Here is a 22125-nt window from a genome sequence, read left to right as displayed (position 1 = left end):
CATGAGCCCTGGGGAGGCCATCACACACCGGGATGCTCCAGGCCATGCTAACAGGGCTTGTAAAGTCAGGAGCTGGCAAGAGTTCACCTGCTACAATGAAGGTCATCTCGCTGCTGAGATGTGGCAGAGGCCATCAAGGTATGGGGAAATGACTAAATGCCAGGCAGGGGAAGGAGGGGGGATTATTTTGCCTTAGGGAAGAAAGCAAGCAAGAAATAACAAGAGGAAGATGCTCTCTACCAGCTAGGCACAACGGGAATTCATTATGGGGTTGCCAGAGAGGTGAATTCAGGCTCCAGGAGGAGCGTGACTTCAGCCTGGCAGCTCTCTTGGCTGCGGTGACTTACGACAGAGCCATGGTTGAGATCCAAGCCCCTCACTTCTCCTGCACGGAGGCTTAGGACGTGCCTCCCCTGGGAGCTGCTCTGCCAGCGGGGATTTCTGCATCACCCAGGCCAGCACAAGCATTAAGGGACCCTTGGCGGGACGCAGAGCCCTGTGCCATGTCCTGTATAAAGCTCGCCAGGAGAGTTGCACCTTTCCTGCAGCTCCAGCACGGCTCAGAGGAGCCCTGCACCAGCCCTGCCTGCTACACCAGCTACAAAAACTGCCCCACGAGGAGAGGGAAGGCTCGGAGGGCTCATCCCGGCTGCTTCCCCCATGAAGGCCCTTGGGACAGGGCTGGGAGGCAGCAGGCTGCTGCCAGCACAGCCCAGGGGCTGCTCGGCGCAGATCATGTCGCCAACGCCATCAAGTGACTGCAGCGTGGAAAGGGGAGAGAGCAGGGAGGCTGGCGTGGGGGAAAGCAGTGGGAGAGCTGGCATCTCTCTCCTGTGCCCCCCCAGGAGCTCGCTGCCAAGCCCCCCGCCAGCTGCTCCCCGTCCTACCTTTGCTGCTCCGGGACCTGCACCCAGTCTCCATTCAGGTGGCGGGGCTGGACCCTCGGGATGGGAGCTGGCAGGATCCCACATCCCAAATATCACCACCAGCATCGCTGCTGCACAGGGCATCCCTGCATCCACCCCGTCTTCCGCCACTGCCACCAAACGTGCCCTGCCTCCTGCGCGCAGCAGGCGTGGGGCCATCCCACGGACCCAGCCAGATGCCTCCCGACCCACGGCCTCATGCTGCATTTGGCATCCCGGGAGGAGAAGGGAAAACCATTGGTGAATACCTTCAGCCAGCTTGCTGCATCACCGAAAATACCCCACACCCGTAATCCCATCGGCCAGGGAGCAGCTCAGGGCTGGGGACAGAAAGCATCCCTTGGCCAGCCACGCTCAGGACCTGGCACACGGGCATGATCCTGTGTTTTTCTTTTTTTTTTTCCTTGCTTTGTAAATGCTCTTTCCTTGACAATCTGCTCCTCTTCACAGCCATGGAGGAGGGAGGGATGCTGGTAATGTGCTCGCCTCACTCTAGGTTATGCCCCTGGACCATTTCTGTGCACAATTGACGGGGAAGGCACTGATGCTGCACCGACGCCTGCAGACGGTCCCTGTGACGTGCATAGTGCGCAGGGCTTTGCTTCGGAGCGCAGACGGCACTGCGACGCGCAGGCTCGCCCAGAGCTTGCACCAGCCGCTCCACCTGGCTGCAGGCACCTGCCCCAGCACATGGGTGAGGCTTGGGGCTGGATTTTAAAGGAGTGGGTTGCAAAGGGTGTTTATGTGCCCGAAAAGGGGGTGCGATGCCTGGAGAGCTGTTCAGAGGCACCTGGGTGCCCATCTGCATCTCTAAGCACTGATGTGCCCTCAAAAAATCTGGCTTTTGAGCCTGTGTAGTAAAGACAGAGGCAGAATAATGCTCTTCTAAGGTGTATTTTCATGCATTGAATAGACAAACAGAGCAAACCATGACTGCTGTAGACATGAGCACACAGCCTAGCTTCTGCACAGCTCCCAAAACCAGGTTGGGGTCCCAGCAGTGCCACCACCACAGGGTCCCTGGCACCCACAGCTGACAACAGGCCAGTAAGACCCAAACCAGCGCTTGGCAGCTGGGATAAAACCGTGTACTGCCTGCGGCATGTCCCCACCCGGCCCTGGTGTCGGAAAGGCAGATGTCCAGAGGCAGCCCCAGCTGCTTTTGCCCCCCAAGACATGAACGCAGCCGTGTGAAGCCCAGCCCCGGTACTGTACATTGCGCCGGAGGCATTTTTGGGCTGCTGAATCGCTGCACCACCCTGCTGTAACCCCTTACCAGCCCCAGATGGGTTCCCTTGGAAGTCTCACCTCCAGGTCCAAGCCAGACCTGGCTCATATCCGCACTGCTGGGAGGATGACTGTTTTTCTGCAGCTGGCTAAAATATTCCTTCCGCTTCATCTGTATCAATCAACACTGACATCCAGTGGCTTGTCAGGATGATTACAGCCGGCGTGCCTTGTAGAGATGTACAGATGTACAGCCCTGGACAGACAGCCCCGGCTGGTGTTGGGGTGCCTGTTGCACCACAACACTGCGTTAGCATCTCTGGAGGCTGCTGGGCCACCAGGACGGGGAAGCAAACTCCCATCTGTTTGCAAAACCAAGACAGGAGAAGCCCTGCGCTTCCCAGACTTTCGGGGCTCTCAAGCAGAGCGATGCCTCGGTATTTCCCTGGCTTCGCAGGGGCAGCACGGCTCGGGGAGCAGCCGTGACCACGCTGCTGGGGGACCCCTGACTTCGCCTACCTGAGCCGCATCAGCTGCGTGGACCTGCATCAGACGTGCAGGACCCGTCCAGCTGCTCTCCCCCAAAGCCCGAGGCTCAAACCTTGCCAGGGGACTGGGATCAACCCCCTGAAACATTTCTAGGAAGCAGTAGGAGCAAAGAGTGTCCTAAACGGCACACACAGCACTGCTGTCCAGGCCCCTGCACAGGACAGGGAGGGGAGGCTTTGCTGGTTGGCAGGAGCACCTCCTGGAAAAGACACGGATCCACCATGGCAGAGCTGTGGGAACCTCTCATGAAAAGCTCTGGTAGCTGTTCTCCCATCTCCAGCCTCCCCTCGCCTCAAAATGCAAGCCCAGGGTATCCCGCCTGCTGGGAAAACCAACAAAACAGCCGCTGTGTTTCACCCCAGAGCCACTGCGGGGTCACAACGTGGTACCCCGCTGCCAAAGCGGTGGCAAAGATTTCTGGCCAGAGGCAGGCATCGCTTTGGGAGCCGGACAGTGCAGCTCCAAGGGGCACCCTGAGGCCTCGGATACGGAGACTGGGGGGACGTGGGGGGAGCGCGCTGCTCCTGCCAGCACCCTGCCGAGAGGGGCACCCAGCGAATGCACCCCCGTACCTGGGGTGATGCAGTGCCAGGCTGAGATGTGATTGACAGCCCCAGCAGAGCCAGATTTCGGGGACTGTCAGTCATACCCCTGGCAGGTCTCTCGGGCTGTCGATGTTGCCCCAGAGCTGGGTCTCAAGGACCATGATTCATGTCCCAAGCCCCATTTCTAAAGCCGTCAATCACGTCCCTGTGCAGACAGCGTTTCTGATATGGGGTTTAGTTAACCCCTGCCTCGCTGGGCTCACAGCTGCGCCGGTGCGTAGAAGATCTCTGGGCTAAGCCAGAGGGAAGGTTTTAGCCCAGACATGCTTTGGCTGCGCTAAAACTGCCAGGCGGCCAGCCCTGTCCGTGGGAAGCCTCCGGAGCCAAGGAGACACGCTGGGCCCCCAGGAGCAGCACAGCCCTTCTCCATCCACCCCTGTCCTGCCCCAGTCAAGCATGGCTAATGCAAGCCAAGTCCTTGGTGCCTTGACCCTTACCGGGGGGATCAGAGTCCCCCTCACCCTGCCAAGGTCAGTCCTCCCTTCCCCCAAACCAGTGTGTCCGCAGCTGGGATATCCCACCTGGTTGCCCAGGAGAGCAAAAGCCCGGCCCCCCCAGCATCGTCCCCCCCATCCAGTCTCCTTTGCTTTCCCTGCAGGGAGATTAAGACAGTCACTATTAATGTCTGTACAAATTCGGGGAAGGGGAGGGATGCTCAGGGGCTCACCATCCAGCTGGGAAAAGGCAAGGCAGGGAAGCAGCAGCTTGCAAAGTGTGGGCTTGTGCCTGCAGAAATATTATGACAGGGATCTCTTCACAGAGCGGCTTTGTGCTGAGATTGTGCACAGCCTTGGAGAGTAACAGCCCGCGCACACACACACACACACTCACACCCCTGCAGAGCACACACAGCCCAGCCTGCTAAAAAGGTGCAGGAGCAACTGGAGAGTAGCCACTGCTTTTCTTACCTTTCCTGGAAGAAGAGAGAGGAGGAAGAGGAGGAGGAAGGGGATGGGGGGGTTGGAGCAACTTCACCCACTCCTGCAAGCCCCTGCAACTGCCCGCAGCTGGGCTTGGGGGGCAGGAAGGGCAGAAGAAATCCCGAAGGCGGCGGGCACGGCTTCAGACTGCTTTTGTCTCTGAAAGACACGGAGAGACGGAGATAAGGAGAGAGAGAGAAAAAGGGAGGGAGAGAGGGAGAGAGAGCAAGCGCCAGGGCTTGGGGTGGGGGGAGCGATGCACAACAGCCACCTCAGCAACCTGTGGCATTCGCCCCCCCCGGGCCCTCCCCAGGGCCCTCTCCATGGGGCAGGGATGCTGGGGCTGCCAGCACTGCGGGGTGGTCGCTGGGGGTCTGGGATGGGGAAGGGGGCTTACCTAACCGCCTGCAGCAACATGTGCCCCTCTGGCGAAGCTCTGCCTGGGAGCCAGGGAGGCTTTCTCGCTTCCCGGAGCAAGCACCCGGCTTCCCACTGGCAGCCAGCTGATGAGCGCACACTTTCCGGAGCTGTTTGGGTGACCATCATTAAGTGGAGCCATTTGTTTTGTCAGGGAGGTAACCATGACAATCACCCTGTACACACACCGCTGGCTTCTCCGTGCCTCCTCCCCTCGCTCCCCTCCTGCTCCTGGGGGCTGCAGGGGAAGGGGCGAAGCCCACCCCGGCAGAGGAGATGCCCTTGAGATGGGCAAGTTGGCAGAGAAAGGGCAGGTGCGAGCCGGCATCCAAACTCGTCTTACCCATCACCACAACTTGTCTCCCCAGGGTGAGATTTTCTGCAGCTGCTGCTGGGAGGGGAAGAAACCTCCTTTCCCCCATCGCCTTTCACTTCTGTCCTCCCCTTGGTCTTTTAAAAAAAAGGAAAGCATCCTAAAGCCCCCCAAAATCGGGTCTTCTTCAGCCCTAGGCCAGATCTTCCCTCTTCCCCCCTTGCTGTTGTCTTCTCTGCTCATCCACCCTTTCCTCCCCAGGCACATCCCAAAGCCCCTCACCGAGCAGCCCCCCAGCCTGGGACCCTCCCCGCAGGCAAAGGGGAACGATGCTCTAACAGCAGGATGTGCTTGTGCAGGATACAGTCCCTGCCCCAAGCAGCTTACACTTAAACGCAGGAAAAACAACTTGTAGATGAAAGGGGAAACTGAGGCAGCAGGAAGGGCACTGACTCGGCCACTGTCCCAAAGCAGAGCTGGACGCCGAGCCTGGGTCAGAGCACGCCGATGGGTAAAGCTCCTCCTCGCTGCTACCTAAATTCGGTGATAACGGCGCTGCTGCTGACAGGTAGCTCGCTAGCGTTGGAAATATCACCGTCTCCCTCGAGAGGAAAAGCTCTCCGACGCAGCAGTGATCTGCAGGAGGACAGAGGTTTTTTCCCCCGCCTCGTCCTACGCAGAGACGTGGATCCACCTGCAGATCAGTCTGGTTTGAGTGTCCCACCACAGACCCATCCCTGGCAGTAAATCCACCACCGCCGGCAGCCCGAGCCCCTGAACTCACCCACCGGGCGAGTGCTAACACATCTCTTCCCTCTAACCCCCACGTCGCCCTTTCCATCCGCATTCAGATGAACCTGGAGCATTTTATCTCTCCCCCTCCTCCCTAAGTGTACGTCCGTGTCGTAGGAGGACCAGGGTGACCAGATGTATAGTGTCCCTAATGAACCATCTTGTCTTCACTGAGAAGGACGTGCTTTAGGGGAAACGGCAAGAAACTCTGCAAGCAAATGCCTAGTCGAGAGCTTTTTCCCTAAGCCCAACTCCCAGAGCCTGACTTAAGCCCTGAAGCTTGAGAATTTATGGTTCTTGCTAGACAAATAAGTCAGCCACCAAGAAGCCCACGTCCCATGTTTCCAGCGCCTGTTAAAATGTTTGCTTACTATGGCTTTTGGCTCCTACAAAGCAAATAACATATGTCGGGAGAAATCCTGGGATTCATACCAACAAATCTGGTAGCTGCGGCATATTTATTTATAAAACAGAGCAGGATCCGACATGGAGTCTGAGGCAGATGTGAGACCTCGGGAGCACAGAAACAGAGTTGTTTTAGGGGGAACTAATATTTAGCACCGAAGGTGAGGCTGCATCGTCGAGGGCATCAACGTGATGTTCAAAAGTGCTGCCACATGCCAAAGCAGCTCGTGGGGGCCTTCGACTGGCGTTCGTTCCTCCTCATCTTCTCCATGTTGGCCATGCCTAGGAAACCCCACCGTCGATACGGGCCACCTCCTCCCAGGGAGCGGCAGCTGAGGAATCAGATGGGCTGCAGCAGGGGCGTAAATGAGACAAAATTTGGGGGAGGACAAGCTAAAAATAGAATTTGAGCTCACCAGAAGTCCCATCTCTTCGCTTGTGGCTTACCCACCCAGGGTTGGATAATAGCTGGTGGCAGGCACCATCTCTAAACATCAAGGCACCGCAGAGGAGTATTTCCAGTCCTGTCTCATGCCTGGGACCAGTCCAGGTGAGTTTACGGGACCAGCTCCAAGGCATCCAGTGGCCAAGCACAGGGCAGGCTTTCCCAGCTTCTGCCTCACTCGTTATTCAGCTCACTCATGCTTCATCGTTACACGAGTATGCAAGCGCAGCGCTCTCATGTTTGCGCACTCCGAACACAGCCTGCGTCAATGGGCTGGGAGGTTGGGGCATGATAAAAAAAAAAAAACAAAAAAAAAACCCAAAAAACCCAACCCTAAACCAAATCTCCTGCTAGATGGAGGGCAATGAGCACTTCGCATTGTCTCCATGCACTGCTCTGTATGTAAATGCAGTTTTCCTCATCCTGGAATGCTCTGGGAAAAAAAAAAAATCACCCTGTTGGTAGACAGTGATGATAAAAAGGGATAACACGGGGCTAAGCAGGGACTGCCTCCTCCTCTGAGCAGGTATGCGCACGGACAAGGAGCCTCCGACCTGTTTGGTGGGTAAGGACCACAGTTAATTCCAATGAAATTCCACAGTGCAACATCTGCCCTCCTGAGATCTCTAGTTCTAGCACAGCCAAAGTCCGCTGATGAGGGGAATTAAGAATTTATTTAATGTTAAATTAATCTGAATACTTATTTCATGTTTAAAAGAATAAATATTTAATTATTTGACAGCAGAGGGCCTAGCAAAACCGAGGACCCTGTATGGGTGACTGAGCACACACGCTAGGAACCCACCCCTGCCCCAGCGGCTGACGGAGAAAAGTCTTTCTTCGTGTACAGAAGATGCAACACAGAAACACCCACGACTGCCAGCACGATCGTGCCTCACTGACAGTCCCCAGAGCCTTGAAAACCCCAAGAAATTATTGCAGCTAAGGCAGAGGATTAGAAAGGAGGGCTTGGAAAGATCTGCCTCCAGCTAACGCTGCCAAACCACGGGCAGTTCTCCTCGTTTCCTATGCCTCAGTGTTCCCATCTCTAAAATGGGGCTAATCCCAATTACCTCTCTTCACTGGAGGTGTGCGTCTCCGCAAGAAAACATCACGCTGGAAAGCACCAGCATCTCTCTCTCTGCAGCTAAAGTGCCCATCAGCCTCTGGGACTCCTGTCTTTCCCATGTTCCTTTTTATTTTTACCCTAATTAATTAATTAATGTCTCAGACTTGCTTTCAGCTGCCTGCTCTGTTCCCATTGAAAATCAGCTCGCGTTCAGCTCCTGTGTTGAGCATCCTCCTGGGCACTGTGATGAGTTGCCATGGAAAAAAGCCATGATGTCACCTCTACAAATAAAACTGCCAGACCCCAAAGTTCACGTGTGCGGCTGGGAGGGGGACCCTGATGTACAGAGGGACACAGGGGTCTCACCTCTGAAGTGGAATCAGATGGATGGGGGAAAGCATGAGACGACAATACTCGATAATCACGGGTTTTAGTTGGAAGGAAAAAAAAAAATCACAGAGGGGTGTTTGAAGAGCAATAGCGAAGGGCCCGGTCCTGCCTGGGCTAATGCACTGATATCAGCAAAATTGCATGAGGTGTGGAGGAGATTTCTTGTGCACAGAAAGAATTAACATGTCAGACGGAAAGTTTCAGGCTGCAAACGAAGTGGCTCTGTGTCTTTGTTAAAAGGGAGGGTAAATATCGAGACAAGGAAGTAACCATCATCTTGGGAACTTCTGGCTGATGCCTACAGGCTTGGCTGTTTTACTGGTCCTGCCGCATATAATAAAAACACAAATTAAGACCCTCCTCGAGGGCTGTTCCTTCCATGCAAGGTTCAAGGAAGCACAAACACTGTGCAGGGAAGGGCAGCCCAGCAAGGAAATCCCACAGGCTCTTCCCACACTTCTTTCCTTTCTACTTTCCTTTTTTCTCACCTTTATTCCAGGATCTTTAAAGAACAGGTTTGATACCGGCTCTAAGCCAGCTCCTGCCCTACAGCGACAGACAGGACACAAACGACTATTTTCATGTTCCTGCCACTTCGACACCTCCATGACTCATTCTACAACCTTGTTTTTCACCTACATCTTTATTTCAGAGACAGAAAAGAGCTGCGGTTCCCTCGCAAATGTCACAGCCTCTGCGTGATTTCCCCCCAACCTCAGCTCCCAAAGGGACTCCATTACACGGGAAACCTGAGCCCCACTCCCACACCATACAGGGGGGGCCAGACCCCACGGTGTCCAGCAAGGCAGGGCCTGACCCCAGCCCCATGCCATACAGGGGGTCCAGACCCCAGCCCCATGCCCCACAGCAGACAGCCAGGTACGGCCTGACCCCAGCCCCATGCCACACAGGGGGTCCAGACCCCAGCCCCATGCCCCACAGCAGACAGCCAGGTAGGGCCTGACCCCAGCCCCATGCCCCACAGGGGGTCCAGACCCCAGCCCCACGCCACACAGGGGTCCAGACCCCATGGTGTCCAGCAAAGCAGGGCCTGACCCCAGCCCCACGCCATACAGGGGGCCCAGACCCCAGCTCCACGCCATACAGGGGTCCAGACCCTACAGTGTCCAGCAAAGCAGGGCCTGACCCCAGCCCCATGCCATACAGGGGGTCCAGACCCCAGCCCCATGCCCCACAGCAGGCAGCCAGGCAGGGCCTGACCCCAGCCCCACGCCACACAGGGGGCCTGGCCCCACAGCCAAGGCCAGGCCGGACCCCCAGCGCCCCACAGCACAGCCCGGGGTGGGACAACGACCCCACAGCCATGTCTGTGTGCGTCCCCCCCCCCGGAACGCCCCGCTCCCGGAACGCCGCCGCCGCGGCCGCGGTTGCCGCGGGGCCGGGTGGCGGTGGGCGGGCGCGGTGAGTGCGGGCGGCGCAGGCGCCCTTCCCGCGCCCGGCGCCATTGCGGCTGCTCACGGCGAACCCGGTGCCAGCGTCCCCCGGCCCGGACATGGCCACCGACTCCTGGGCCCTGGCCGTGGACGAGCAGGAGGCGGCGGCCGAGTCGGTGAGTGGGGAGCGGGGGGGAGTCCGGGGGGGCCGCTGGCAGCGGCCCGGCCCTGAGGCGCGGGGCCCCCGGGGCTGCGCCGCCGCCGCCGCCGCCTCCTCACAGAAACCAGCGGGCGCCGGAAACCCCTTTTCTCCCCATTTTCTTTTCTGGAGCGTCAGAGGGGCAGGGAGGCCCCCGTGCTTCCCCTTCGCTGCCGGCGGCACCGCCTCGGGGTGCCCCTGGGCCTGGGGTCTGCCTTTAGGAGCAAAAAAAAAAAACCCCTTTTCGCCTAGATTTTTTTTTCCTCCTCATTTTTTGAGTATCAAAAGGGCAGGGAGGCCCCTGTCCTTCCCCCTCACCCTACGTCCAGACACAGCCCTGTCAGCAGCACCGCTTCAGGGGTGGTCACCGAGCCTGCAGCCTTCATCCAGAGGCCAAAAAAATCCCTTTCTCTTTTTTTTTTTTTTTTGGTGACAAGATCTAAACTCGTTTGAGGTGTTGGGTTTTTTTATTTTTCTGAGCTGCTCGAGGGCTGCGTTTTAGCACGGAGAGCATTAACTCAGCCCCTGGACGTGGGGGAAGACCCTCAGGGCTCCTCTCCCCGCCACGTTTCTGGTGGTAAAGAAAACCCGCGGCGAGAGGGACTCGACCTGGGGCAGCTTGTGTCAGCCTTGGCTCGAGTTTCCGTCCTGGAATATAAATTTTCTCCCATTTGCCCTCAGCAGAGCTATCAGGGAGCGGAGATGCAGAAACAGAAAACAAACCCCTTCTCCGTGTCATCATTACAGCTTAGAAAAAGTTGTATTTGTCTTAAAACTCTTGAAATCAAGTTCATCTCACTAATTTCATTTCATTTGCCTTTGAGCATGGGTTTTTGCTGGGGCCTGTGCAATAGTTTTAGCCAGCGGTAAATCTGGAAGCCTTGATGAAAGCTCAGGTTTTCCTGGCCAGTAGTAAAACGGAGGCGCGGTAGCCTTTGATGACTCTGATTTTATGTTTTTCCTCACTTGTAGTTGAGCAGTTTACACCTGAAGGAGGAAAAAACCAAACCAGATGCCAACGGTGAGTTACAGCCGCTCAAATGGGCTGAGAAAGGGCGTAATGTTTTTCTGTTGGGTTTGGAGCGCTGCTGCCAAAGTAAATTTCCAATTAGTCAAGGAATTCCAGAAAACAGAAACATAAAACTAAGATTAAACAGCAGCGTAGACTAAATACCTGGCTCACGCGCTCATTCTGCTAGGCTAACTTTTTAAAATCATGTTTTGCTGTATTCAAGGAGCTGTGCAGGCAAAATCTGTCGGTATGGTTGATAAACTTCAATTTGGCCGTACAGAGCAAGCTGTAACTTGGGTTTCTTTTGCGCACCGATAGAGCAGGAGTTTTCCTCTTGTCACGAAAATGCGCTGTTTTGTAGCTTTTCCCACAATATTCAAAACCTAAAACTCTGCAGGTGTGGGCTGCCTGACCTCACACGTGCCCCAAAATCGTCTGTTTTAATTTAGGTGCTGTTGTCAAGGCAGATGACAACGTAGAGAAGACGGAGGATGAGGAGAAGGGTAAGTGCCTTCTTGAAAAAAGCTTTGGCAAGGAAAGTTGGAAAGAAATTAATTTTGTATATACTTAAAGTAAGTCTGCCTTATGTCTCAGGATGGATGATCTTGTATCCTGCCCCAAGGACTTAATTGTAAGACATGTCCTTCCTCCATAATACTTTTAAAGCCATTGGGTCCTGTAATAACTTGGGAGACTCCTGGATTAGAGTGGAGAGAAATAAGGGGATAGCAGTATCCTCAAAGGCAGGACTGGATACAGGAGCAGTTGGATAACCTGGAGCTGGAATTGCTGTAGCAACCAACATGTTGCCTTTATGAAATGGCTGTTAAGAGGTGGGTAACGGCTCTAAATCCTTCAGAAGGTGGCTTAAGAGAAACTTGCTTTAGAAAACAGATTGATTAGCAAAACCCCAAAGTGCACCAGTTTAGCCTTCTGTTTTGATCTCACTTATCCTCAGCCCTTGCTGCATTTCAGCCCTGGAATCTCAAAGTACAGTTTGTCCTCAAACTTTCTTTAAAAAGACAAAAAAACCCTAAAAGGTGTCTGCCCACATATCAGATAATAGTGAGGCTTTTAACCCTGTCCCGCCTTCCAGTTAGATGCTAAGCCGTAATATCTTAAATAAGCAGTATCTGTTAAGGTCCCCCTTAAAACAGTGCTCGCTTTGGTTTGTCTTCCTTAATATTAAAGGTGAATCTCTGAGATATCTCGGCAGCTGTCTCACTCAGGAAGTTTGGGCTCTTAAGACATTGCTCTGCAATAGAGAATTTCAGTATTGGGGTTTATCTTGCCCTTTTTAAGTGGCTCAGTAATGCAGCGTTTCAGCGGGAGCGACACCTGAAACAGGCTGCGATTTTTTATCTTTTTTTTTTCTACCTCCTTTTTCAACAGAGGACAGAGCTGCCCAGTCCTTGTTGAACAAGTTAATCCGCAGTAACTTGGTTGACACAACAAATCAAGTGGAGGTGCTGCAGAGGGATCCCACATCGCCTCTCTACTCCGTGAAGTCTTTTGAGGAGCTGCGACTGTAAGTCCTGTTAGATTTCCTCTCTGCGTAGGAGGTATCGCTCAAAAGCGCGTGGGTTTCTGTTTCAAGTTACTGCAAATTTGTCATTAATAAATTAGCATATCATTTATTGTATTATTTAAATGCAAGGAGAATTATTTTATCTTTCTTCTGAGACCAGCTCATTTTAAGTCCTGGTCACTGTAGAGCTAGCATTGCTTTCTATAATCAGCTCTAGCAACACTATTCTGAATTTTAAGGTATGGTTTTTGGTCTTCAAGCGTGCAGTGGAGCCCGCGTGTGATAAGCTGGATGAGGTGAACAGAGGAGGGAGGGCTGTCAGCACAGCTGCTGTCACCAGGGTTGTGTGAATTGCGAAGTGAGACCTTCTCTGTGTCGGAGGCATCGTTATTTCGCCGCCAGTTCTCCAGCCAATGCAGGGAGGCTCGGGGCAGGTGCTCCAGCAGCACGGCAGCGTTTTGGAAAACACGAGATGCGTTTTATTGGCAGAAGTGATGAACACAACCGTCTTCTGTTCCTGTTCTCTGGTGGTTATTTGTGAAGGTCCAGCAGCAGCAGTGAATAATACAAAGGGGAAAACCTTATCTTTTCTCTGCCAGCAATACTGGATTTATGTACTGGAGAGGCTACTAGTGTTAGTATTTTCTGACCCTTCCTATTGAACACCTTTACCAGTGGAGCTTTCAAGCGACGATAGCTGTATTTAAGGCATGATAGATTTAGATCTTTTTGTTATGTGCTAAAGAGGTTGCCCTGTTGGGATTGTTGTTGGTTATATTGATGATCTTAGGTTTGTTGCTCTTTTGCAAGCTCCACGGGGAAATCGGAGCCGATGAGACTCCTCACCGTGAAATGTCAGCATGTCGTTTCACTTTGTTAATGTTAGTGGTTGAATGTCTACAAAAACCCCTGAGGTCCTGTAGTGCCCCTTAGACTAATTCCCATCTTTCAATAGCCAAACAATCCAAGGGAGTTAATGACGGGGGCGGCCAGACTAATTGAGTCGTCATTTTGTTATGACTTGGTGTATCCTTGGCAACTGTTGCAGAGTTGGGCTTTGTATGTCCTTGCTTCTGAGCAGCACAAGGTTACGTTTTCAAAGAGCTTTTGTTCCAGCCGTCGTCTGAAAGTAATACACGATTTTTAAAAAGCGCGTTGTGCTGAGTAGGAAGTTCTTAACAGCGGGAAACGGTGGGCAGGAAACCTGTAACCTGCTTTGAAAGGAAAGCCCTTACTTCTGAGCACCACTAACAGCACTCCAGTAAGCACTTGGAGGTCATCGGCTAAGAGTTCGCTAGCACCGTAACCTGAATTTTAGGTTGTTCTTGGATCTCCTTGTCTACACAAGTGTCTGCTGAGACTAGAAAGCTCCCTTGAGAAAAAGCAATTGATGAGCGTTTGATGACACCACACGCTTAGGTTTGAGTGCTGGGTTATAACCACGGATCACTAGGTGCAGTCGCGGTGACCTAAGTTTATCCGTCATTTACCAGTTTTGTGCACTAAGCCAGTGCCGCTCCGGTGTTAAGATGTCAGTTTGTGTTACAGAATCCATCACGACTTACTGAAGCCCTTGCAACGATTTTATGTTGTTACGCTTCGTTCTGTTCCTCACGTACTGAGGACGCTTTGTCCCGTATTTGAGTCTTCAAGGGGTGATAACTTTGGCGCCGAGATTAGGCATCGCTGAGGAGAAGGGATTGGCCTAAAGGACAGGATTAATGCTCCCTGTTCTGGGATCCCCGGGATTGTCTGGAAAGCTGCTTTAGGACATGAAGCCCAGCGCTAGCCTTAGAGCCGTGACACAAGGCTTTACGTGTAGCTGTGACAGGCAGGCATGCAGGCTGACTTGCTAAATCAGGTTTTTGCAAAGCTTCCTTCCCAGACTTTCTGCTGTCACTTCTTGTAGCTTCCAGGCCCTGACCGGTGCAACAATAGTGGGTACATAGAAAGGGGCAGCTCTAGGTCTGGTTGCAAGGATTTTTCTCACCTTTTTGTACACAAACGAAAACCAAATGTACTTTCATAGGTCACGGTATAAAAACTCCTCTGTTTTCAGGAAACCACAGCTGCTGCAAGGAGTCTACGCCATGGGCTTCAACAGACCATCTAAGATACAAGAGAACGCCCTGCCCATGATGCTGGCTGAACCGTATGTACACGTACTTTCTCCTCCCTTCCAGTATAGGAAGGATTTGAAAGATTTGGTGTACTATTACTGAGCTGTGGAGGGGAGGATGGTGATGGGGGAGCTGTCCAGGCTGTGGTGAAAGGGTTCCCATGCCAGGGTGTTTCTGTGGTCACGAACTACGTGACAGCGGCCCTGGATTTGTCCTTTCCCTAGGGCTGGTACTGAACACGCAGTGCTGTGGTGTTCGGCTGAGGTCAATCTGATTTTCCTGGTCAGTGTAGGGGAGAAATAATAAGGCTGCTATGGAACAGAGCTCCAGAAATCCTGGGTGGGTGGGAGTAGTTGAGATGCTGCGTTGCCTGCGTGGCCGGTTTTCCTCTCCGCGCCCCTGAGCTGAAACGTATGAAGTATTAAGACGCTAGGGGGAGGTGTACAAAATGGAAAAGAACTGCCAGATAATCACAGCTTTCCTCCCAAATCTTCATAATCAAGAGGTGCTGAAAGAGTCGGTAGAGGGCAGAAACTAACTTGTGCCCCGTGGAGCGTAGCTGGACAAGTTAGGCACCAGTCCAGAGCAGTGGTAAATCCAAAAGGTATTAAAATCCCACTCACATTTTCTTTATCGTTCAACCCCACGAATACGTTTTCCGGGTGTTCATCTCGTTGAGCTCATGCCTGCTGTGCGTTCTGCAGCCCACAGAACTTGATCGCACAATCTCAGTCCGGTACCGGCAAGACGGCTGCCTTTGTCCTGGCCATGCTCAGTCGTGTTGAACCTGGGAATAAGTATCCACAGGTAAAGTTTCTGGGATGTGAGGGGTTTGGGGGCGTTTAGTGGTGGTGCAGTGCCACCTAGTGAAGAGGCTGGGCTTCGGTTGAGACCGTTGATAGTAAATTCATAGCTTGATGAACCCATCTCTGTGATGCCGTTTATGTAAAGTGCTTAGCAGGGACTGGCGATCCGGGGATCTATCAAAATGTCTTTAATGCAAAAGATGTGGATTTTGCTCACAACTTGTTCGTTTCAGTCCCTCCTTTGCATGACTCGGGATGCCATTGCTCTGTGAGGAGTTAAATTGGGGGGATATCATTCTGGGAGAGATTAAATATTGCAGGCTGAAGGGGGTTAAGTAAGTGGAATTTGGGATGGAAGAGAAGATCTGTGACAATAGAGCAGAAATGCCAAGAAAGGGGCTTTTTTAACCCAATTTCACGAGATAGTTGAGCAGTGTTATCAAAGCTAGAATTCTTTCCTTAAAAACTGCCATTCTTATCTCTTAGTCTAACTGTAGGTGTTAGGGTCCTTGTCACTACGGTCCATGTATGTCCCCCAGCAGAGTATCTGCACTCTCAGCTCTGAGGAGCAGAACCGAACGCAGAAAGCCGGTAGCTAGGTGACTGTGTCCTATCAGCTCATTCCCCTGGTTTCAGGGTGCAGAACTGATGGGCTTTCAGAAACTGTTCGGCTGCTCATGTGTTCATCCTCAGGAAAACTTCAACAATAAGGATTTTAACAAGCAAGTGTGATAGCGTTCCCCAGGATGTTGGTCCTCTCAAACGCGTTATCCTTCTGTCCCTCCAGTGTTTGTGCCTTTCCCCAACATACGAGCTGGCACTTCAAACAGGAAAAGTGATTGAACAAATGGGAAAGTTTTATCCGGAGCTGAAACTTGCGTATGCTGTCCGAGGCAATAAATGTGAGTAAGGTGAAACGCTACCAACAGACTGTAAATGAGAAAATGATGTTCCTCAGGTACAGTACAGTAAATGAACGATAGAGCAGTCAGATGGTGAAATAGGCTAGTTCAGAGAGGGGCAGAGCACTTCACTGTCTGTGCAGCCATCTTACGAAAGCTTCCTTTCTGTCTCGGCAGTGGAGAGAGGTCAGAAGATCTCTGAGCAGATTGTAATCGGCACACCCGGCACTGTGCTGGACTGGTGTTCCAAACTGAAATTCATAGATCCCAAGAAAATCAAAGTGTTCGTCTTGGATGAGGCTGACGTGATGATAGCGACCCAGGGCCACCAGGACCAGAGCATCCGCATTCAGAGGTGAGGACTCGGCGTACGTTGCCCGAGGTGATATTTGTTTCTTTCGATTATAGCTATTCTGTAACGTAGGGACAGCAGGGCTAGATTCTTGACCGGTGTCTTCACCAATAAAGCAACAAGATTAAAATGATATATTTAGCTCTAATCCAGATGGTTAATAGAGGCAGAATGTCAGGGGATGACAAGCAGTTTCATTTCCTTACAGAATAAAAAGCCTGTCCCTGGAGCAGGGTTTATTCATTTTTAAGAATGCAAGTCTGGATGCCACTGGTCCATGAGGGAACGATCAGGTGTTGGTAAGATTAGCGTTAGTCTTTCCAGCCACTGAAATAACTGGTTCTGAGGTTATTGTTCTGCTTTGCCCGTAGCATTAATCCCGTCAGGATATCAGGGGGGCGACAGTGGCGCGTGGGAACCCTGCCCATTTTACTCTCTCTTGCAGAATGCTCCCCAGGGACTGCCAGATGCTTCTGTTTTCAGCCACCTTTGAGGATTCTGTGTGGAAGTTTGCTCAAAAAGTTGTTCCTGACCCAAACATAATCAAACTGAAGCGAGAGGAGGAGACACTGGACACTATTAAGCAGTATTACGTTCTGTGCAATAACAGAGATGAGAAGTTCCAGGCTCTCTGTAATATCTACGGCGCTATCACCATTGCCCAGGCCATGATCTTCTGCCACGTGAGTCCTTTTGGGGACGTTAGTCCCAACGACCCCGTTGTTAGTGTCTGCTATTGCTAAAAACCTGGCCAGGCATGCTTTGCAGAAAGAAACTGAGAACATGAATTGCCCTTTTCTTTGCCTTTTCTGGCTCCCTCTTTGAGTGAAATCTTGAGGGCCATGGTAGCACAAGCTGGTTTGTTTCTCTGGGTTTGTCCATCCAGGTCATTTTTATTCTTGAAGTCCTCTAATGCAAAGATCAGAGTAATGCACAGTTTTCCAAAACAAAGTATTGCTCAGAACTACTGAAAAAAACCAAAACCCCGAGGTTGGAAAATGGATAAAAATAGGGCAGAATGAGGGACGGGGAAGTCTTGTAGTTCTGCAGCCGATACGTTACTTTTCCTGGGACTCCGTTTCCCTCAGGTAATTGGTGATATACCCCCGGGGTCTCCCTGTGAATCATACGGAGGCTTCTTTTTTTCCTGGAAGCCACTGTAACTCATGGAAAAAAACCAGTGCTGACAGCACCAGAACAGCCACTTAAAGCTAGCTTAGACAAGATAAAACCTGCATTTGGAGTCTGCTGCAGCAGTCTGCTTTTACGCTGTCTTGAGATATGATAATATCAGACATAATTGGAGCTCAGAAAACCATCATAATTGGAAACTCTTTAATTCAAGACTGTTTAGAGCCTCTCTTGGGTTTCACAACTACATTCAGCTCTAACCCTGCCATTTTCCAAGCAGAGTAGTTTTGCTTTCTTGACACTGCTCGTGAGTTTTTAGCATACGTATGTAATCCCTCATAGAGTGAAAGCTGAAGAGCAGAGCGCAAAGAAAAAAGGTGTGCTTTTCTTAAACAAGGGTTCCTATGGTGGCAGATGCACACTTCCCTACTTCTGATATGAGAGCTGGGAGCACAGTTTGTAACGCGGAGGGCACGGCGCTTAGGAGCTGTTTCCTTTTGAGATATAAAAACTGCAGAGCTTCCAGAGAGGTTTGTTCCCAGTTTACAGCATTAAAACTTCCTCCCAAAGACGGGCCTCGCTTTGCGTTTCAGACTCGGAAGACGGCTGGCTGGCTGGCGGCGGAGCTCTCGAAGGAAGGCCATCAGGTGGCATTGCTCAGCGGGGAAATGATGGTGGAACAGAGAGCCGCGGTGATAGAGCGTTTCCGAGAGGGCAAAGAAAAGGTGCTGGTGACCACAAACGTCTGTGCCAGAGGTAGGGCATGGCGGAGCGGGACCAGGGAGGGGCAGAAGCCGCAGTTCCTAAAATAAGATACCGCTGGCTGGCTTGCAGAAAACATTCATATCCTCAGGTGTTCCCATCAGGAGAGATTAGGGTCCTTAAAGTAATTCCTGGACTTTTTGGGCTGCTGACCGTGTCTGTGCTTATCAAGATGCCTGTGGGCAAACACAGGATTCCTTGTAGGCTTCCTGCAGGTTGAGACGAAAACGTCCACCCCGTGAGAATTTTATGCTTCTGGCGCCAAGCCTGGCTTGTACTGCTGACCCTCGGTGTTTAAAATAAACATGTTCCAAAATACGGAAATCTGAAAAGTACTGAACTCCAGCAGGAATTTGTGTTGCAATTTGACATCTTAGAACAGTTAAGGCAACATAGTACTTGGGAAGAAACAAGAGGCCTTTACAGCTTCGGAGAGGAGGGAGGGGTTTCCAAAATATGTAAGTGCTGGATAAAGCTGAGCAGCTCCAGCTGTTTCTGTTAGCCGTTTCAGTGGGATTCTCTGGTGCAACAGCTAGATGGTTTTTATTTCCAAGTGCCCCATAAGGATTTTGTGGAAAAGGTCCGTTTCAGAGTCTGAGAGTGTCTTTTAACTCCTCACTCAGTGTGGAGGCAGCCACGCGGCAGCTCTCCGAAAGCTGTTGGCAATTCTGCTGTTGGCTAACCTGGATATGGTGACCAAACTGCACGCAGAGCACTGCTCCTGCTATAAAATGGTTTAAATGGAGTTGTGTCATCTGACGCTTTCTTTTTATCAGGGATCGATGTGGAGCAGGTCTCTGTTGTTATCAATTTTGACCTTCCTGTGGATAAGGATGGAAATCCAGATAATGAGACTTATCTGCACCGGATTGGACGTACAGGGCGCTTTGGCAAGCGAGGACTGGCTATTAACATGGTGGACAGCAAGCACAGCATGAATATTCTCAACAGAATCCAGGAACATTTCAGTACGTACCCTCAGACTCTCTTCTTTTGCTAAAATTAGATGTTATTTCCGCAGAATTTTGACTGGCTCTATACTGAGCAGATATTTATTGAGTCTTAAACTGGCCGCAGAAGAGCACATCAGCTGCGGTTTGTGTAATGTCACGTAGGATTGTGAACTGCTACATATGATAGGAGCAGAAATAAGTCAAGTTGTCCGTTTGCTGGCTACCTGGGTAGTCCTTAAAATGGATGTTCCAGAGATGGGTAACATTCGAGTGCCCGGATGGGCCTTTTGTCAAAGAAAAAAGTTTTATGTTGTAGTTGTAAAACCCAACTGAACATTTTTCATGGATAAGCCTGAACTCCTCAGGACCAGCTAAAGAAAGGAGCTTTCCCTTCTCTGCTCTGCGTTACGAAATCTGATTTGTTTCTCATCTTTCCCAGACAAAAAGATAAACAAATTGGATACTGACGACTTGGATGAAATTGAGAAGATAACTAACTGAAGTACAGCTGCTGGAACTGGTGTGTACCCTGCTGTGGAAGCTCTCCCACTACAATTGGATCAGCGTTCAGATTGGCACGCCTCTCTGCTAGTCCTGAAAAGGACTCTTTAAGATATGAGTACACAAAAATTACCTCATTTTAAAAATTGCAGTTGGACTTCAAATTGTGCAACTATGGGGAGGAAGAGGAAATGTTTACAGAAGCTTTTAACATTTCTTAGTTTAGCCTTAAAAGGGGAAGATCTTTTGGATTCTAAGGAATACACTTGCCAAAAAGTGGGCAATATGTAATTATCTAAAACAAATTTTAAAAAAATAAGCTTTATTGCTTTAATTGGAATAAAGTTCAGCATTAACCTGATCAGTTAAAATTCAACAGCCAAATATATAATGGACATAAGAAAAAAAAAAAAAGAAAAAAAACCCAAACAAGGCAGCTGGTTTTTGGCTAAAAACTCAACTTGTACAAACTAGGATGTCATTCTCTTTGGCGCTCCCCTGAGCTCTTTCAAACTCATTTCTGGCTTCCTGATGGATTTGCCCCGCTTTTCCTTACATAAATTGCCCTGAGGATGTCTCCAGTAGCTCATACTCGCAAACACAGGTGCCGTGTTGCTTTTGCTGGGCAGTATTTTCTTTTAATTTGTCCTCGATTTATTAGAATGGCCACTATACGTAAAGCGGCGCGGTGGTGACAGTGCTTAAGTACGTACTGTAGAAGTTCTGAAGCGTTTAACCTCGCCAAGGTGTAGGTGGGTGGGGAGGGGAGGGAGGGGCAGTATGACGGGAACTGTACTAATTAATTTTCTGAATAAATTCACCTCCATAAAATGCTAATGACTGTTGGAGTGGGGATCGGTCACCTTTAGGCAGGTGGTGCCAGTTCTAAGATGCTGCTGCGAAGCTCCGCGTGAATAACGTACAGAACTGCTGGGCTTCACCGATCAGTAATAGGAATAAAAGGAGAAGAAAAAAATCATGTATTGACCAAAAAAAAAAACCAACCTTTAGAACACCAAATTTGCCTGTTACAGTATGTTTCAGTACCAGAGTTTTGAGTTAAATTGCTCAGCCAAATTGCAGACGGGAAGCGCTCCACTTTCATTGTGCTCGTAGTGCAAAACAGGTCAGCAGTCCCTCGCCCCAGGGGGAGCCTTGCCGGAGAAGGAAAGGTTTGCAACTTCTGCGCTCGGGCTTTTAGTTCCGTTGGGACCATTCTCGTGCGCACAGCTGAAAGCCGGTGGGTTCCTCCCCGGCCCGCTTTCCGGGAGGAGGAGGCTCCTGAACTAGACCTTAGGGTGCACAGCTCTTTTTGGGGAGAACGGGACATGCGTGAGCAGCCATCGGCCTGCTACTCGGTGCAGGAATCACTTCAAAACAAATGTATAAATTGTAAATTTAACTAGGAATTTTCTTTGCAATTTTGGCCATCATATTCTGTTCAAAGACAGGAACATGGATCCTTTTACCAAGTAAAAAAAGGCTCATTTAAAATGTACCTAAAATTTTAGGAAATTGTGCACCCTTTTATCAATTTGTATAAAGGCTTTAGTGAAAAAAAAAAAAAACTGTTAAAAATTAAACTTTTTGTATTCTGGGGTGTATCTATTTTTATTCTGTTGGAAACCTATTTAAAGTGGCAGGTGAGTGAGTGCTTGCGTGTCGAGTGGAAGACTTGTTTCAATCACCTACTTTAATAGTACAGCTGAATGACCTCGTGACAGCAGAGTATTGGGTTGAATTGTCATGAAAGCTGCTGCTGGTCCTGTGTGCTGTTTCTAATGTACTTTTAATTGGAATAAAGAACACATACTGAACGATGCCTCCGCTGATTTCTTGCTTGAATACTTTTTTGTTGTTTGAAAGCCTTAGGGAAGGACGGTCCGCGCCAGGAGTCCTGATGAGTTTTCTTTTGGTGACCTTCTCAAAGCGTCTTGTGGCAGGCTGAGCTCCACCTGATTCAATGCTGAATTTCTGAAATTGTTTTTAAGAATTTCCACAAGGAAGCTTGTTAAATGATACCACACAATCAATGAGGTCAGATAAATCCTGGTTTTACCTCATAGTGCCGGACTTGGCAGAGTTGCTGCTAAGACCTCTGCATGCCCAGAAGACTTTTGAAGGGAAGAGAAGGAGAACTGGGAGAGAAAAGAGGTGTTTTCCCTCCATTGCACTTGCATAGGTCAAGATTTGATGTGGTTTTTAGAAAAGGAAATAATTTAAACGCACATCTTTGGAGATGCTGTAGCCTGCATGAGTTAGGGAACCGAACTCTCCCCGTCAGCTCTACCTTCGGTGGAGGTACTCGGGAGGAATACCCTCCAGCCTGAGAAGGGCTGTCCACTGCGATCCTCATTCTTCCGTTCTTGGTTAAAGCGTCGGCCCCCTGTACGCTCTCAAAGCTGCG

At 50.8% G+C, this 22125-nt stretch overlaps 2 protein-coding genes across 3 annotated transcripts in view; one reads left to right on the top strand and one right to left on the bottom strand.

The window, feature by feature from the left end:
* The window catches only part of VWA5B1 (von Willebrand factor A domain containing 5B1), a 29419-nt gene extending 25162 nt beyond the window's left edge, over nucleotides 1-4257 (bottom strand). Inside the window, exon 1 of the mRNA XM_087755317.1 lies at nucleotides 4216-4257. The gene's annotated coding sequence lies outside the window, so the exon portion shown is untranslated. The remainder of the gene's footprint in view (nucleotides 1-4215) is intronic.
* A 5223-nt stretch (nucleotides 4258-9480) lies between these two features.
* LOC104011168 (ATP-dependent RNA helicase DDX19B) lies at nucleotides 9481-21535 on the top strand. 2 transcript variants are annotated; one of them, XM_087755633.1, is made up of 12 exons: nucleotides 9481-9628; nucleotides 10624-10672; nucleotides 11113-11166; nucleotides 12056-12191; nucleotides 14251-14343; nucleotides 15016-15118; nucleotides 15905-16019; nucleotides 16197-16374; nucleotides 16817-17054; nucleotides 18096-18258; nucleotides 19041-19232; nucleotides 19657-21535. In XM_087755633.1, the coding sequence occupies exons 1-12, from the start codon at nucleotides 9572-9574 to the stop codon at nucleotides 19716-19718; spliced, it is 1440 nt and encodes a 479-aa protein (XP_087611759.1). In that variant the 5' UTR covers nucleotides 9481-9571; the 3' UTR covers nucleotides 19719-21535. The 2 variants fall into 2 exon arrangements, with proteins under 2 accessions (XP_087611759.1, XP_087611761.1); XM_087755635.1 differs by lacking the exon at nucleotides 9481-9628 and adding an exon at nucleotides 11258-11496 and having other exon boundaries at nucleotides 10620-10672.
* Nucleotides 21536-22125: the final 590 nt, after the last annotated feature.

Source organism: Nipponia nippon, unplaced genomic scaffold, assembly GCF_047370975.1.
Source record: "Nipponia nippon isolate SJK-2023a ecotype South Korea unplaced genomic scaffold, ASM4737097v1 scaffold_19, whole genome shotgun sequence".
Lineage (NCBI taxonomy): Eukaryota > Metazoa > Chordata > Aves > Pelecaniformes > Threskiornithidae > Nipponia > Nipponia nippon.
This window is presented reverse-complemented; position numbering and strand designations above follow the sequence as displayed.